The following is a 16,123-nucleotide window of genomic DNA, read 5'->3' on the forward strand; positions in this document are numbered from 1 at the left end:
ACTTTACTTCCATTCCAACCTATGCAGCCACATACTGGCTTTATGGAGAAAGAAGTAAAAATTCATAGAGGGGGCTGGAGTGATAGCAAAGCGGTAGGGCATTTTCCTTGTATGTAGCCCATCTGAAATAGACCCAGGTTTGGTTTGATCCCTGGCATCCCATATGGTCCCCCGAGCCTGCCAGGAGCAATTTCTGAGTGCAAAGCCAGGAGTAACTCAAACACTGATGGGTGTGGCCCAAAAACAAAAACAAAAAAATTTATAGGGGCCAGTGTCTCCCAACATTTTCCACACCATGGCAGAGAGAACATGGACAGAAAAATACTTTTGTAGAGAATTGTAGGTTAAGAAAGAGATGGCGAAATGGGGGTGGGGGAGGCCTCTGAGCTATGAGTTGATATTTAGCACCATATCTGTACTGGCTGTGAGATCCTCAACTAATAAATGACACACCCGCCTTCCTTCTGTTTTGCAGACATTTCAAGCCCTACCTGAGGGACAATGTGATCTCCTTTGCCAATAATCAGCAGCTGGGAGCACCAGCACTAATAATTGAAGTCATTTGCAATTAAATGTTGTATCCTGCTGGATCTTTCTTTCCTCACTTACGTAATCACTTACATTACTTCCTACAAACCACAATCTCTGCCGACATATACAGCTGGCCTTTTAAAGCTGACATCTCTGACCCATCAAATGTACTTCCTGCCTACCTACCTATTACATCTGAGAAGAGTTTCTTTTTTTTTCCTCTAAAATTCCAATCGTATTGAAATTTTAAAAGTGGGATGAAAGCCATTTGCTCCAAAGGTCTTTCTGTTCTTTGTCTTTGTTTTAGGCCACTGTGAGCGGGGGTGTTCAGGGGCTATTCCTTGCATGGTGCTGAGGGGATCAGGCAGTGCCAGGAACCCAGCTTCACACAAGTTCAGTGCATATCTCCCCGGCCCTCCTTTTCTTTCCTCCAATTCTCTTCCTTTCCAGGGGAAAAAGGCCACAAGTTGAGCTAGGGTGGGGAGGGTAGGACCTCAAGTACCCAACCTGGTAAAAAAAAATTGGGCCCAAGAAATTGAGTGTTATCGTTGAGCTCAAGAAAGGCACAAAGTGAGAGTTCAGCAGATGTGCCATTTGATCCCTGGCATTCCATATGGTCCCCTGAGCCTGGTCAGAAGTGATTCCTGATTGAAGTCAAAAGTAAGCCCTGAGCATTGCTGGGTGTGGTCCTAACAGCCCAACCCACAAAAAAAAAACAGACCCAAAGACAAGGCCGAAGAGCTAAGAGAGCAGGACATGGTTTAAAGCATTAGCCTAGTATACAGTGGTCAATTCCCAACATGACATGGTCCCTGAGTACGAGGGCATATAACCCTCAACCCCTCCCCCCTAAAATAGATGGGGGGCTTTTGGGCCACATCTGGCAATGCTCAGGGATTACTACTGACTCTAAGCTCAGAAATTGTTCCTGGCAGGATCAGTGGACTATATGAGATGCCAGGGATCAAATCCAGGTTGTTACCAGGTTGGCCTATGCAAGGCAAATGCCCTATCACTGTGCTATCACTCTGGCCTCTAAAAAAAGATTTTTTTCTGATAAAACCAAATGCAATGGCAATTAGTAATCAGAGTTGGTTACTATTTTTTAAAAAAGGCAAAATCAAGATATTTAGTACTTGTGTAAAAATGATAATACAGTGGGTAGGGTGCTTGATTTTCACTCGGTCAATCTGGTTCGATTTCTGGCACCGCCTATGGTCCCCTGAGCACTGCCAGGAGTGTTTCCAGACCTTCCCCTCCTGCCAAAAAATTCATTAGATTCCCTACTTCACTGAGTAGTACCACCCAAGTACCACAAAAATTCATAAAATCTATTGTAAATATAAAAATTATCTGATATGAAGAACCCAAAATATTACTGGCAGGAAAAATTTTAGGAAATAATAAACTGCGATTAATTTAAATCAAACATCACAGAGCTCACGATCATTAAAATTAAAACCTTGTTATAGCAGATGGTACAGCTGCTGTATAAAAGGGTTTGGCAGTTCACAGACACAGAATTACTAGGTATATAGGGAGGGCCAGAGTGATAGCACAGTGGATAAAGTGCTTGTCTTGCAAGCAGCTGTCCTACATTCAGTCCTCAGTATCCAACCTATTCCCCTGAGCACTGCCAGAAGCAATGCCTGAGTGCTGGAGTAAGCCCTATGCACTGCCAAGTGTGGCCCCAAAATGAAACACCAATCAAAAAAAAAAAAGACTCACTAAAGGCGCCAAGTGGTAGCACAGGGGTAGAGTGTTTGCCTTGCAGGCAGCTGACCCAGGACGGATGAAGGCTCGACCCCTGGCAATTTCTAAGCTCAAAGCCAGGAGTAACCCCTGAGTGCCGTCAGGTGTGACCAACAAAAAACAAAACAAACAAAAAAACAAAAGCAAACAAACAAATTTTAAAAACCCACAAACTAAGTGCAAATAAGTAAAGTCCCTTACTTCAATTGCCAGATTCTTACCTTGACAGTATTTTTTATCATCAATCTCATAATGACATGATGTGGAGCAGGGAGTTACTTGAGGCTCTATTTGCAATGTACAGTGTATTTTTCACTTACTGTTTCCAAGAACCTCCCAACATTTAGTGAGCACTTACTGTATAGCCAGAACAACTAAAAAATAGGTATTCAAACAAATGCACACAAATGTTTATAGCAACAATTGTCCTACCAGTCAAAAACCCAAAGACATCAACTGGTAAATGGAAAAGCAAAATGCCTGCTCATATGAAAAAATATTATTCAGACAGAGAAAGGCATGAAAGACTAATATATGGTACATTTTGAGCCAATCTTGAAAACATCATGTGAAGAGGAGTCAGATCAAAGAATAGCCCGGAAGTCTGAATCGTTTACATGGAATATCTAGAGTCTGTAAATCCACAGAAACAGCAAGGGGATTAACGGTTTCCAGGGCTGGAGACCAAAGAAGGCAACCAGCTGCCTTGATGGCAAAAGAGGGATTGACTTTGGGAAGAAATAAAATATTCTGGAAGCACACAATGTTGGTGAATGCACAAGATGATAGATCTACTAAGTGCCAAAGAACTACATATGTTGAAAGTGTCTTGACTACAATAAAAAGAATGAGAACCAAAGAGATGCCAAAGGCCTTGAGCACATGTCTGGCATGTGGGAGCCTTGGGTTCGATCCTGGCATTGTATGGTCCTAGGCACTATCAGGTATCCCACACCACCCAAAACAAAAAACAATAATAAAAACAGAAACAAACATAATACCTTGATTTTTTCACTCTCTTTCCTCACGCGCTTGGCATTTTCAATAATGTAAACAGTGCTCTTGTTGACCTCATTGTCAGCTCTGTGTCGCAGCCAATCTTCATATCCCTAAGAGGATAACAAAATAACTTTGGATATAAAACCCAAGCCAGACAGCAAAATTAAGTTGGAAAGAAAGTTCTATAACCTGTCCTTCACCAACAGGTATTTTCTAACAGCCTTAATTCGCCATGCAGAATGCTCAAGGCAATATTATCTCATCTTTTTTGTGTGGGTGCCCAGCAAAAACAAAGAGATACACAAAAACACCCCTTAGGTAAATGCTTTCATTGCTTTAAAAGACACCTCTATTATAATTAAGTATGGGAGAGATAAGTATGGGATTGGAAATATTCTCCAACTGAGAAGGACAAGGTTTTAGTTTCCTAATGCCACTCTTATTCAAGTTCAGGTTAAACTTTCTCTTTTATAAAATGTACTCTATATTTGAAAATAAATCTCCAGAGCCTTATTCTCTTCTAGAGCAAATTACATATACATATATTTTTTTCCTAGACTAGGGAACTGTGGTGAACATCTAGAGCAAGGATCTCAAACTCGAAGCCCGCGGGCCGTTTGCGGCCCTTTACAACATTTTGTGGCCCTGCCCTAGAGGAATCTTTTTATTTTGTTTTGTTTTAGTTGTTTGGGTCACACCCCCCAATGTTCAAGGCTTACTACTGACTTTGCACTCAAGGATCACCCCGACTTTGCCTCCTGCGGCCCCCAGGTAAATTGAGTTTGAGACCCCTGATAGAGGAAACAGAATTCTCTGTGGAAATAGGCAAAAACAGGCAAGGTAGGAGAATTTCTGGCACAGAAATGTAATACAAGTTCTTGAGCTTCAAAGCCAGACTTCTCCAGCAACTGAATGATACAAGAACATATAAACTGGTATTCAATTTCGAGAGTTAAAAGTCATCCAGGAAATGGCTCATTTTCCTTTGGACATTCAGTATGGAGCCCATGTCAGGAGAGAGGGAGGGAGAAAGGGAGGGAGAAAGGGAGGGAGAAAGGGAGGGAGGGAGGGAGGGAGGGAGGGAGGGAGGGAGAAAGGAAAGGAGAGAGGGAGGGAGGGAGGGAGGGAGGGAGGGAGGGAGGGAGGGAGGGAGGAAGGAAGGAAGGAAGGAAGGAAGGAAGGAAGGAAGGAAGGAAGGAAGGAAGGAAGGAAGGAAGGAAGGAAGGAAGGAAGGAAGGAAGGAAGGAAGGAAGGAAGGAAGGAAGGAAGGAAGATGTGTGCATTTGAACATGACCTTCTCTCCTTTTTCAATCTCCTGATCCTTTCCCTTCTAATAATGTATGTGCCCTTTCAAATAAAGCCCTTGGAAAAACAAAATTCTCTTGCTCGCCTGCCCCCTTTTGGGGCTGTATTCATGCTTTTTCTGCTACTCCGCAGCAGTGCAAGGCCGGACTCCACAGGACACTATCTGTGATGCCACTAAGGAGAAAAAAAAGGCCCCCTGAGAGGAACTAGGATGAGGATGAAAAATCAATCAGAACGAGCTTCTGAGAACCAGACAGGCTATTCCTGGAAGCAGCAAAATTTATGAGGTTAAAGAAAATAATCCTAAGAGCTTCAGGGAAGGAGCACTCCGGAAATCTTTCTTTAGCAACCGAATACTTGATAAAATAATCTTGCGATTTCTGGTAGGCAAGATGGAAGCCAGATAACCCCAACAAGAAAGGGGTTAGCTGGTTCCCAACCCAGTTAAACAAACCTGTGTGTTGGAAGGGCTTGGGGCCACTTGTTAAGAATTCTGAATAGGAGGCAGAGTGATAGCACAGCAGTAGTGCATTTGCCTTGCATGCTGCTGACCTGGGATAGACATGGGTTCAATCCTCAGTATCCCATATGGTCCCCTGAGCCTGCCAGCAGCGATTTTTGAGCGCAGAGCCAGGAGTAACCCCTGAGAGTTGCTGGGTGTGGCCCCAAAGAAAAAAATTAAATAAAAAACAAGCAAGCAAACAAAAGAATTCTGAATAAATAGCTCTTCACTCCCTGGCTAGAACTTCCGGACTGCCACAGACACCTAAGAAGCATCCGCAACCTTTCACCATGGGCCTGCCTGCCCTTTCTCCTCTCACTTCTCACTATCAGACTCATTTACTTCTGGCATTTCCCAAAAGCACTCTCTCCTACAAAATGTTCAAGCTAGCTCTCAACAGTGGTGGTTCATCTGCTTGGATGTGAAACAAATATCTCGTCCACTCACTGGCCCCCTGCATCCATCTGATATCTAGAGGCAGCGACGAGCCCACATCTCCAGCAGAACAGGAATGTAGAAGATCGATTTTATTTTGCCAGAGACAATCAGCTCCAGGGGCTGGAAATGCCGGCTTTGCGTGAGGGAGGCCTGGACTGGATCCCGGCACTACAGGGTTCCCTGAGCACTGCCAAGACCAAGTTCTGAGCACCCCGCTTGCAGTAGCCCTGGAGCACTATTTTTAATTTTCTCTATTTCTTTTCATACGGGCCACACTCACAAAGTTCAGGCAGCATCTGGTAGCATTAAACTACTACAGGAAGGATGAAACTCAGCCCTTGCACACGTCATGAAGCCCTTTTGGCTTTTATCTTTTTTTCTCTGTTTCAAAATAGGGTCCTGACAAAACAATTAGTAAAGTGGTAGGACATTTGCCTTGCACGCAGCTGACCTACAGACCCAGGTTCAATTTCCAGCATTCCATATGGTCCCCTGAGCCTGCCAGGAGCTATTTCTGAGCACAGCGCCAGGAGTAACCCAAGTGCCACCAGGTGTGAGCCAAAAAACAAAAAAATAAATAAAATAATAAAATAAAATAAAATAGGGCCCGTGTAGGGGCCTGAGAATAGCACAGCAGAAAGGGCACTTACTTTGCACATGCCCAGCCCAGGTTTGATCCCCGACATCCCTTATGGTCCCCCTAAACTCAGCCACGAGTTGTTCCTGTGCACAGAACCAGGAGTAACCCCAGAGTACCACCAGATAAAACATAAAACATGTACTAATTAATAACATGCACTAATAAAAAAACATGTACTAATTAATTATGGGGACCAGAGCAATAGCACAATGGTAGGGCATTTGATTTACATGCAGAAGACCCCAAAAGACCCGGGTTCAATCCCCGGTATCCCATATAGTCCCCTGTGCCTGCTAGAAGCGATTTCTGAGTGCACAGCCAGGAGTAACTCCTGAGTGCCGCTGGGTGTGGACTCAAAGTCAAAAAATGGGGGAGGGGAGGGAAGGGGGGAGGGGAAGGGAGGGGGGAGGGGAAGGGAGGGAGGGAGGAAGGAAGGAAGGAAGGAAGGAAGGAAGGAAGGAAGGAAGGAAGGAAGGAAGGAAGGAAGGAAGGAAGGAAGGAAGGAAGGAAGGAAGGAAGGAAGGAAGGAAGGAAGGAAGGAAACTAATTAATTAAAAAAAATAGGGCCATGTCCAGCAGTGCTCAGGAGTTATTCCTGCTAATGCTCAGCCAATCATACACAGATAAAAGGAGACTGAAGGGGTGGGGGTGGGGGGATTTGGCTGCATGCAAGGCCATCATTACCTTACTGCTTCTACAATCTCTCCACCCCAGAATGAGTATTCTTTATTTGGGGAAAATGCTAATAAAAAATCACCTCCCATTTCTTGCTATCTTTGATTGACTTTGACTTTTTCCTTGTGCGTAAGCCTGTACACATGAAAATCGAGGAAAGGAGGAATAAAGAGTAGGAGAGAAGTGAGGGCAGGCACAGAGAACAGTGGAACTGTCAGGGAACAGTGGGACTCTCTCCAAAACACAGCAGCGCTTTGGGCAAACTGAGCGAGCAGAGACATACCTGCTTGATGGCCGTGACTGTGATGACAAAGAAAAGCGGGAGCCCACTGGTGACTGGACTCGTTGGAGTATCAACTGTGACCTGCGGGAAAGGAGAAGGAAACCCAACAGTGAAGGACCATGAAGAAATTCAGACCAAGTATGTGTGCGCCCATGGCAACTCAAGGGATAGCCAAATCCTATATTCCATCTGAGCACTGAGCCCAGATGGCATGTGTCCCTTTTCTGAAGCCAGACTTCTGCCTGCCCCTCAGTTGGTCAGGCTCAAGAGGTGGGGTGCGACTGGAAGCCAGATTGAGACAAGATCTCACCCTTCCAGAACTTTCAGCTGATGGTGACCACCAGGGAGGAAACAAGAAACTGAGGCAGGAGTGGGAAGTAGCCATGAACTCCAGACAAAAGGCCTGCAGGCACTATGTCTGCACAGGAAGTGGATCTGAGAGGATGAACGAAAGGTGGCATATCTGTGTCAAGTGGTAACAGCAAGGGAATACAACAGGAAAGGCCTGTGGACGTATCTCCGTTCCTGATAACTCTAATAGTGGAAGTCGGGGAGGCTTTTGGGAGCATGCACAGACAGACAAGTCCCCATCTGACAAGGATTGATCTCCCGGCTTCATAGAGGATGGACTTGCAGGAATAGAAGTTGAAATGGGGTGTGTGCATTGGGAGCCTAGTGCTGCCATGGCAGAGGGCACAATGGCCTGAAAAAGGGAGGTAGGGGCAGTTGGGGAAATAAGTGGAGAGAACTTCTGGATCTCTTCTGGAGGTCTAAAGAGCAGGACTGGAGAGGACTGCCTTGAATAGAACGTTAAAGAAGTCATCTCCTGAAGGTCTGCTTAGTAACAGTGACTGGGTCCATGTTTCCTTGCACAGAAATAAGCCCTGGAAAGATAAGGAGATTCCAAAGACAGAGCCAGGAATCTAATAGGCCTTCACAGCCCACTGAGTCCCACCTGGAGCCACCACACAGCCCTGTCACATGCTCGGCACTGCAGGCACAAACTTTAACAGGACTCAGTACTCATCAAGAATGCACTTACGTCCTAGCCTGGGGCCTGCCACTGGGAAAATACCCTGTTCTCCTCTAAGAGTCAGTTCAGATGATCATCTCCTCTAGAAAGGCTGCCCCAGCTCCTCTTAAGTGGAAAAATAAATACTACAGTCTGCTATAGCCTCAGAATATTTCACTCATGCTACTTTCATAACCTTTCTGACAGTCGATTAAATTAATATGCCCCTGTCCCTTTGGCTCTCTCGTACTTTCCTAAAGGGTAGAAAAGCTTCATCTTGGTCTTCAGTGTACTGGCTGCCATGGCACTTTGTGTTAACTGACGTGCTCTGTAATGCATCGCATGCCAAGTCGAATGACTCTTGTGTATAGTTGACCTTATCCAGTTGTCAAGACATCCACCCAAGCCATGGACGGAAAGAAAATCCTTTCCCCAAGATCCCTTCATTCAAGAGCAAAACTGGTTCTTTCTCACCTTACCAACCGGATGGTTTATTTGTTTGTTTTTTGGATCACATCCTGCAACGCTCAGGGGTTACCCCTGGCTCTGTGCTCAGAAATTGCTCCTGGCAGGCTCTGGGGAACATATGGGATGTCGGGAATCGAACCCAGAACTGTACTAGGTCAGCCACATGCAAGGCAAATGCTCTATTGCTGTACTATCTCTCCAGTCCCCAGGATGGTTTTAAGTAGCAGGGATTTCCTTACAGTACCATTTACTCAAAGCTTCCAAGTAGAGAAACAGAAGCACTTAATACGCAACTATAATCATGCTTGCAATCATGGTGCTTAAATAAAGATTGTATTAAAAAAAAAGACACCGGGGCCAGAGAGATGCCATGGAGGTAGAGCATTTGCCTTGCATGCAGAAGAACAGTGGTTCGAATCCCGGCATCCCATATGGTCCCCTGAGCCTGCCAGGAGTGATTTCTGAGAACATAGCCAGGAGTAACCCCTGAGCACTGCCAGCTGTGGTCCCCCCACCAAAATAAATAAATAAATAAAAAAGACACCAACAAAGCATTTGAGCAATTGCACTGGAATGTTTTTGCTTCGTTTGAAAGAAAAAAAGAGTACTCTGAACATAGTCAAATTTTCAGGGGATATTTTTGTTGAGGGAAAGACTGGAAGCGTCTGTAGACATAAAAGATGAAAGAGGGGACCAGAGAGATAGCATAGGGGTATTTATGCAAGTGTATATATGCTTGCATATATATACATATATGTATACATAAGCATATATATATGCATATATGGAGGTATATATGCAAACGTGTGCCTTGCAGGCAGAAGGAAGGTATTCCACATGGTCCCTGGAATGTGCCAGGAGCGATTTCTGAGCGTAGAGCCAGGAGTATCCCCTGAGCGCTGCCTGATGTGACCCAAAAACCAAAAATAAAAATAAAAAAAAAAGATGAAAGAGGTAAATTGGAATGTTTGAAATTTAAAAAACAAAACTATAAGCAGGGCCACAGAGAAGCAGAGAACTCTTTTACTTTCACCCTTTAGACTAAAGGAGCCAAGACAATGACATCAGGACAATAAGAAATAAATGAGCTAATCTCATTTAAAATAGTGTTCCAATCTACCAAGTACCTAAGAATCAACCTAACATGGGAGGTGACTGACAAACCTATACCACGAAAAATTCAAAAACACTGAAGAAATTGAAAAATACCTAAGGAAATGGAAAAAACATTCCATGCTCATGGATTGGAAGAATCAATATTTTCAAAATGACCATCTTACCTAAACTATTACTACTATATAGATTCAATTCAATCCCTATCCAAATTCAGACGTTCATCAAAGACTTAGAACAAGCAATTATTAGGTTTTGTGGAACCATAAAAGACCTAGGATAGACAAATTCACATTAAAAAAATGGAGGACTGAGAATTATGTATTGTCCTTCCACTGAAACTTTACCTTGTCCTCTTTCTTTGCATCCTTGTTCTCATAATTAAAAATTAAAAAAATTTAAAAAAATGTTGAGGTAAGGATAGTTGAGCAAAAAGGATGATGAGAAGAAGTATGTGTTAAAAATATGAGCACTTGGTAGAAACCCCTTCCCCCCAAAACCCAGAGATCCTTAGAAGAAACCTGCCCACTGGAAGTTGTTCCTTGCTCTGGGAGGGGGAGGAGAGAGATGGGGGGCATTGGTGATGGGAATGTTGCACTTGTGAAAAGGGTTGTTCTTTATATGACTGGAACCCAACTACAATCGTGTCTGTAATCAAGGTGCTTAAATAAAGATATTTAAAAAAATGGAGGAAACTCATTACCTAACTTGAAGTTTTACTACAAAGGCATAGTGATCAAAACAGCATGGTTTTAGAACAAAGACAAACTTTTAGAACAATGGGTCAAAATAGAATATCCAGTGACAACTCCCAAGTATATGGTCAATTAATCTTTGACAAAGGAGCCATGAAATTGAAATGGAAAAGACAGTTTCTTCAACAAATGGTGTTGGAACAATTGGATAACCATGTGTAATAAATTAAAGATCAATCCATATCTCACACCTTACACATAAGTCAATTCAAAGTGGATTAATGACCAAAATGCATAGTTTACTGAGGAAAACAGACAGAACACTCCAAGTCCAAGACTTAGACTTCAAAGACATCTTCAGTGATAAGATACCAATGGCAGGGAGAGGGGGGAAAAAAGATACCAAGGGTTAGAGCATCAAATCTGAATAAATGGGACTACCTAAAACTAAAAAGTTTCTTATGGCAAAAGAAACACAAGCTAAAATTATAAGACACCTAACTGAATGGAAGAAAATTTTTACACTCAACACATCAGAAAAAAAGTTTGATGTCTAGGACATATAAAGTATTCACAAAGGTTAACTCCACAAAACCTAAAAACCCCATCAAAAATGGGGAGAGGAAATAAATAGATACTTTTCTGAGGAAGACCAACTGATGACAAACAGACATTAAAAAATGCTCATCATCATTTATCATTAGGAAAATACAAATCAAGACAACAATGAGGTACCATCTTACACCAGTAATTATGGCACATATCAAAAATACTGGGAACAATCTCTATTGGCAGGGATGTGATGAGAAAAGAACTCTCATCCACTGCTGATGGGAATGCTGCCTGGTCCAACCCCAATGGAAATCAGTATGGAAGGTTCTCAGTAAACTCAAAATTGAGCTACTATACAACCCAGCAGTCCCTCTTTTGAGTATCTATTCCTAGGACAAAAATACTTTCATCCAAAAGGGTGTGTACACACTAATATTGATTGCAGCACTCAGTACAATAGCCAAGACTTGGAATCAACCTAAATGTCCATCAACAGACCATTGGTCATGAAGATGTGGTACTTGTATAAATGGAATACTACAAGAGGTAAGGAATGATACAATCATGCAATTTGATGCAGCATAGATGGAACTGGAAGATATGTTAAATGAAGTAAACCAGAAGAAAGATAAATATGGGATGATATCACTTATATGTAGTATTTTGGAGGAGAAACACAAAAATAAAAAGCATGGGGGCCTGGGGCCAAGGAGTTTCAGGTGCATTGGTGGAGATAGATTAAAAAAAAAAGAATAGAACTAAATATCCACGCTACAGTCAACAGAAGTCCCAAACTCTAACAATCATAAAACATTAAGCAGGCCTATTATACTGGCAGGCTGGGGTGAGGGGTAAAGGGTGGTGGTATGGAATGCACACAGGGAATATGGTGGAGGGAGGTGAACACTAGAGGTGGTATTGGCCCTGATTCACTGTATGTCTGAAACCCAACTATGAAGGACTTTATAAATCACAATGCTTTCAATAAAGTAAAATAGAAAAGAAATAAACGACCTACGTAAAACTATAATGCAGGCTATAGTTGATATTTGAATAGAATTTGAACTACAGTGGGCCCACTTATGTGTAAATTTGTTCTCCATAAATACATCAGATTTTCATTGGTAAGATTTGCAACTATTAATAAACTTATGTGAACTCCACAGCCTCAAAATACAGAATTACAAAATATGCTGTGAATATCTAAAATACACATAATAGTCTACATTTACCACTGCAAAACATACACTGATCTGTTACAGAAAGCTATAATGTATCAAAACATACACACACAACACAGACCATATATGGCACTCTTAATAGGCAAGAGGAATGAACACTAACATTATTGGTAAGAATTCTGGTCAACAGGTCTTGGAGCAATAGAACTGAATGTGGATGTGAGCTTGGAAGACAGAATGAGCATGAGGGGATTCTAGGCAAGTAGAGAGGACATTTGCCTTGCACATAGCTGACCCAGGTTTGATTCCCGGTATTCCATATGGTCCCCCGAGCCTGCCAAGAGTGATTCCTGAGCCCCACAGAAAGGAAAGAGGAGAGGGGAGGGGAGAGGAGAGATAGAGAGAGGGTAGGGAGGGAGGGGAGAGAGGGGGAGAGAGAGAGGGGGGGGGAGAATTTTTGCATCAACCAACATCCCATGTTGTTCATGAGTCAAAATATTTTTTTCAAATGTACTGATATGCTAATTATAGATAACTAGAGATATGAAATCCATGAAAGATTTTTAGGGGTGCTATATTAATATTATTCGTAGGGGGCACTGTGTGGAACTAGGATCAAACCCAGGACCTTGAGCATACAAAGCATACCTTCCACCACTGAGCCACACCCCAAGTACAAAAAAAAACAAAACACTTCTTTCAAAGAAACTGAGTTTTAGGATTTCCAGTAAAAAGCGTTACCTCAGGAATACAGAAATAAATATGAAAATGCATTATCTGAACTTTTAAAACATCTGATTATCATAAAGCCCTGAAGCATCTTTTTTTATAAAGGGCATTTTAAGGTTAGAAATAGATTGAAACAAGGAAGCAATTCAGTTTCTAAAAGTAGAGTGACTGGCTGTTTATGGAATTCTTACCTGCACAAGGAAAATGATGAGAAAATAAAAATTGGCGATTCTTCTGAACTGCTCAAAGAGATTCTTTGGGAGGAAATTCCAAAGTGTATACTGGAAGGGAAGAAGGGGGGGAGGTTAATGGTGATAATAATGATTTATAAGGGCTTAAATGTTCACAATACTCTGAAAACCCATTACAAATCCTTCCTTTTGCAGATTTAATTACCTGAAAGAGCACCGAGACCAAACACATAACCAACTTTCTTTACCATAGCTCATTACTTATTGATTTTTTTTGTTATGGTTTTAGGAACACACCCGGAGATGCTCATGGATTACTCCTGGCTCTGCATTCAAGAATCACACTGGGTGAGCTCAGGGGCCCATATGAGATTCAAGGGACCAAACCCAGGTCGGTCATATACAAGGCAAGTGCTTTACCTGCTGTACTATGGCCCAGCCCTCCTCTCCCTCCACCCCACCCCACTGCTGATCTCAATGAGGCTTATTGTTCTATGTTCTGCTCTTCAACCTATACTTCCTTGATAGCACCCATTACTGTAGTTATATACATGGACAGCTTTAGAGGGGCTATACCCAGAGGCCACGTGGTACCCGGGCTCATACTTGGGCCTTACACGTCAGGCTTGTGGTTCCCTAGGTTTGGTACATGTGTACTTTATTTGCATCCACTTCTGTCAAAAACATACCTCCCACACACCTCATTTCCTCATCAGTAAGCACCGTAATGCTACAATGGAAATAGTAAGAACAGAAGTCCTTAGGCAAACACATCACAAAGACTTTTCTCAGTGTTATGTGATATTTAAGGACTGCGTCCCTCGGAGGCCTATGTCCCTACCTCAGACTCTTGCTCACTGAACCTTACAGTGGCATTTACCTCATGGCTGATAGAATCGTGGTCCTTATGGAAACAAAGTGGATTTCTATCCCTTCTACCAGCATCTCTGGAGCCTTCATGCCCAATCTCTATCTTCTCAGAAGATCCACCTACACAGCCTAGACCCCCTCTTGCTCATTCCATCATCCAAGCTCACATGCACATTCAGTGACCATAACTCCACTCACCACTACTTGTACCCTGAGAGTTCATCACATCTCACATTGCACACATTTATACCTTTGTCACTGGGTGATACTGGCAGGGAAGAAAAAAAGCAACCCATAGCCTAATCCCTCAGAGCCTCCCAGGGGGCTGAACTGTAAAAGCTTACCCTTCAGATGGGGCTAGAGCTATAGTACAGCAGGTAGGGTTCTTGCTTTACATGTGGCCAATTAAGGTTTGATCCTCTGGTATCCCATATGCCCTCTTGAGCCTGTCAAGAGTGATTCCTGAGTGCAGAGTCAGGAGTAACTCCTAAGCATCACTGGGTATGGCCCCAAAACAGGGGAAAAAAGGCTTACCCTCAGAGTATAGCAACATAATGGGGAAAAGGCAAAGTAGCCTACCAAGTCCAGTGAGTGAAAGTAATAGCATAAAAGGATCTATCAGTGTCAGTTCTGGAAACTGTCAGAGAAGGACTTCACTAAGATCATACTGAGGCTATTTAATGAGCTCAAAGAAACAATGGTATAGGTATCAGCAAAGCACAAGAAAGAATGAGAGCAAAAATAAGAAAAGTACTACCGGAGTGACAGAAAGGAAGAGTATGAGCTGGAGTGATGGTACAGTGGGTAGGGTAGCTTGTTTGCATGCCCCAAACCTGTGTTCAATCTCACACCAAGCACAGCCAGGTGTGATTCCTGAATGCAAAATCAGGAATGATCCCTAAGCTTTGCCAGATATGGCCCAAACAACCAACAGTGAGGGAGGGGGTGGGATTAATTTTCATTACAGACAGACCTACACTTACAGAGAAAGGGTCTACATTTACACAGCCCAGGAATCTATGGAATGTGAAAATACATTGATTAAATTAGGTAAAGTGACCCAAACATCCAAGTTATAAGAGTAACAAAATATTGTGTAATTCACCACTAAGCCTCTCTAAAAGGCTTGGACAAGAGTTCAAGTGATCAGGGAATAAGGCTGAATGAAGAGCAAAAGAATAAAGTTGAATGGAGAGCAGCTCAATCAGTGGAACTCTTGGGGTGCAAGCCAATAGCCAACCTGGAAGGTTCTGCCCTCCAGGCATCATGGAAGCATCTCAAGAGTAAACAGTTCAAAGGGAAGTGACCTGTCAGGGACTGTGCCTCGCTTGGGACAGGAGTCAGTGATTCTCATCAGGCTCCCCAGTTAGCCTGTGATGAAACATTCAAAGGGCTCAAAAGCATAAACTCAGTTAGTTCCTTGAAGCAGATGCATCAGCCATTCAGTCCCCATGACTTGCATCAATTTTCAGAAATATTAAGCTCAACTCCAACAACTGGCTAACAGCTAAACTTCTGGCTTCCTGGCAATGTTAGGGACTCTTAAGTCTTGGGAGGTGTTAACACATAGAAAGGAAACATTTCAGTTGTTTCTAGGCCCCACAATTGCTTTTAGCTTCCTACATAAACTGCTCCTTGTGGATTTCCTGTAAGGGTTGATGCCCTCTTAGCTATTAAGAGGTCAGCGAGCTCTTTCCAAGCCCCTTGAACATAGGCACACAGGAAACCTTGATTAAAACTGCTAAGCTCCACAGATACTGGGGGGAAAACAACGGGCCTGTTGGCCATTGTTCTAAGGGAAAAGCAAATTAGATTTCTTTATTATAATGCAAATGTAACAGAGCTTATATTATTCCAATGCCGACTGTGGCAAGCCTACATTTTCAGTGTTCTAATTAAAACGGAAATTGAATTAAAACCACACACTCCATGTTATTCAAGTTGACTTGTTTATCGAGAACATGGACTCTGGCTTATTCAGTTGCTATAAACCCAAAACAATGTTAATTCACAGGAAGAAATTGTTTAGAGCAGTTGTTCAAGACCCGAGGACAAGGGAATATTTTGGCTCTTTTGTACTATCTCAACCATCAACTAGAAAGTTACACAGCAACTCTGCCATTTAGGACAAGTTTATAAATGATTTTTGAGAGAAAAACACCTGCCTCCCCAGCATATCTAATGCAT

General features: G+C 42.7%; 1 protein-coding gene across 1 annotated transcript in view; it reads right to left on the reverse strand.

Annotated features, from left to right (window-relative positions):
* ATP11C (ATPase phospholipid transporting 11C) overlaps window positions 1-16,123 on the reverse strand; it is a 202,777-nt gene that overhangs the window by 86,402 nt on the left and 100,252 nt on the right. Inside the window, exons 3-5 of the mRNA XM_049767475.1 lie at window positions 13,067-13,156; window positions 7,126-7,206; window positions 3,285-3,392 (exon numbers count right to left, since the gene is read on the reverse strand). Of these exons, the coding sequence (XP_049623432.1) occupies window positions 3,285-3,392; window positions 7,126-7,206; window positions 13,067-13,156 (279 nt within the window). The remainder of the gene's footprint in view (window positions 1-3,284; window positions 3,393-7,125; window positions 7,207-13,066; window positions 13,157-16,123) is intronic.

Source organism: Suncus etruscus, chromosome X (genome assembly GCF_024139225.1).
Source record: "Suncus etruscus isolate mSunEtr1 chromosome X, mSunEtr1.pri.cur, whole genome shotgun sequence".
NCBI lineage: Eukaryota > Metazoa > Chordata > Mammalia > Eulipotyphla > Soricidae > Suncus > Suncus etruscus.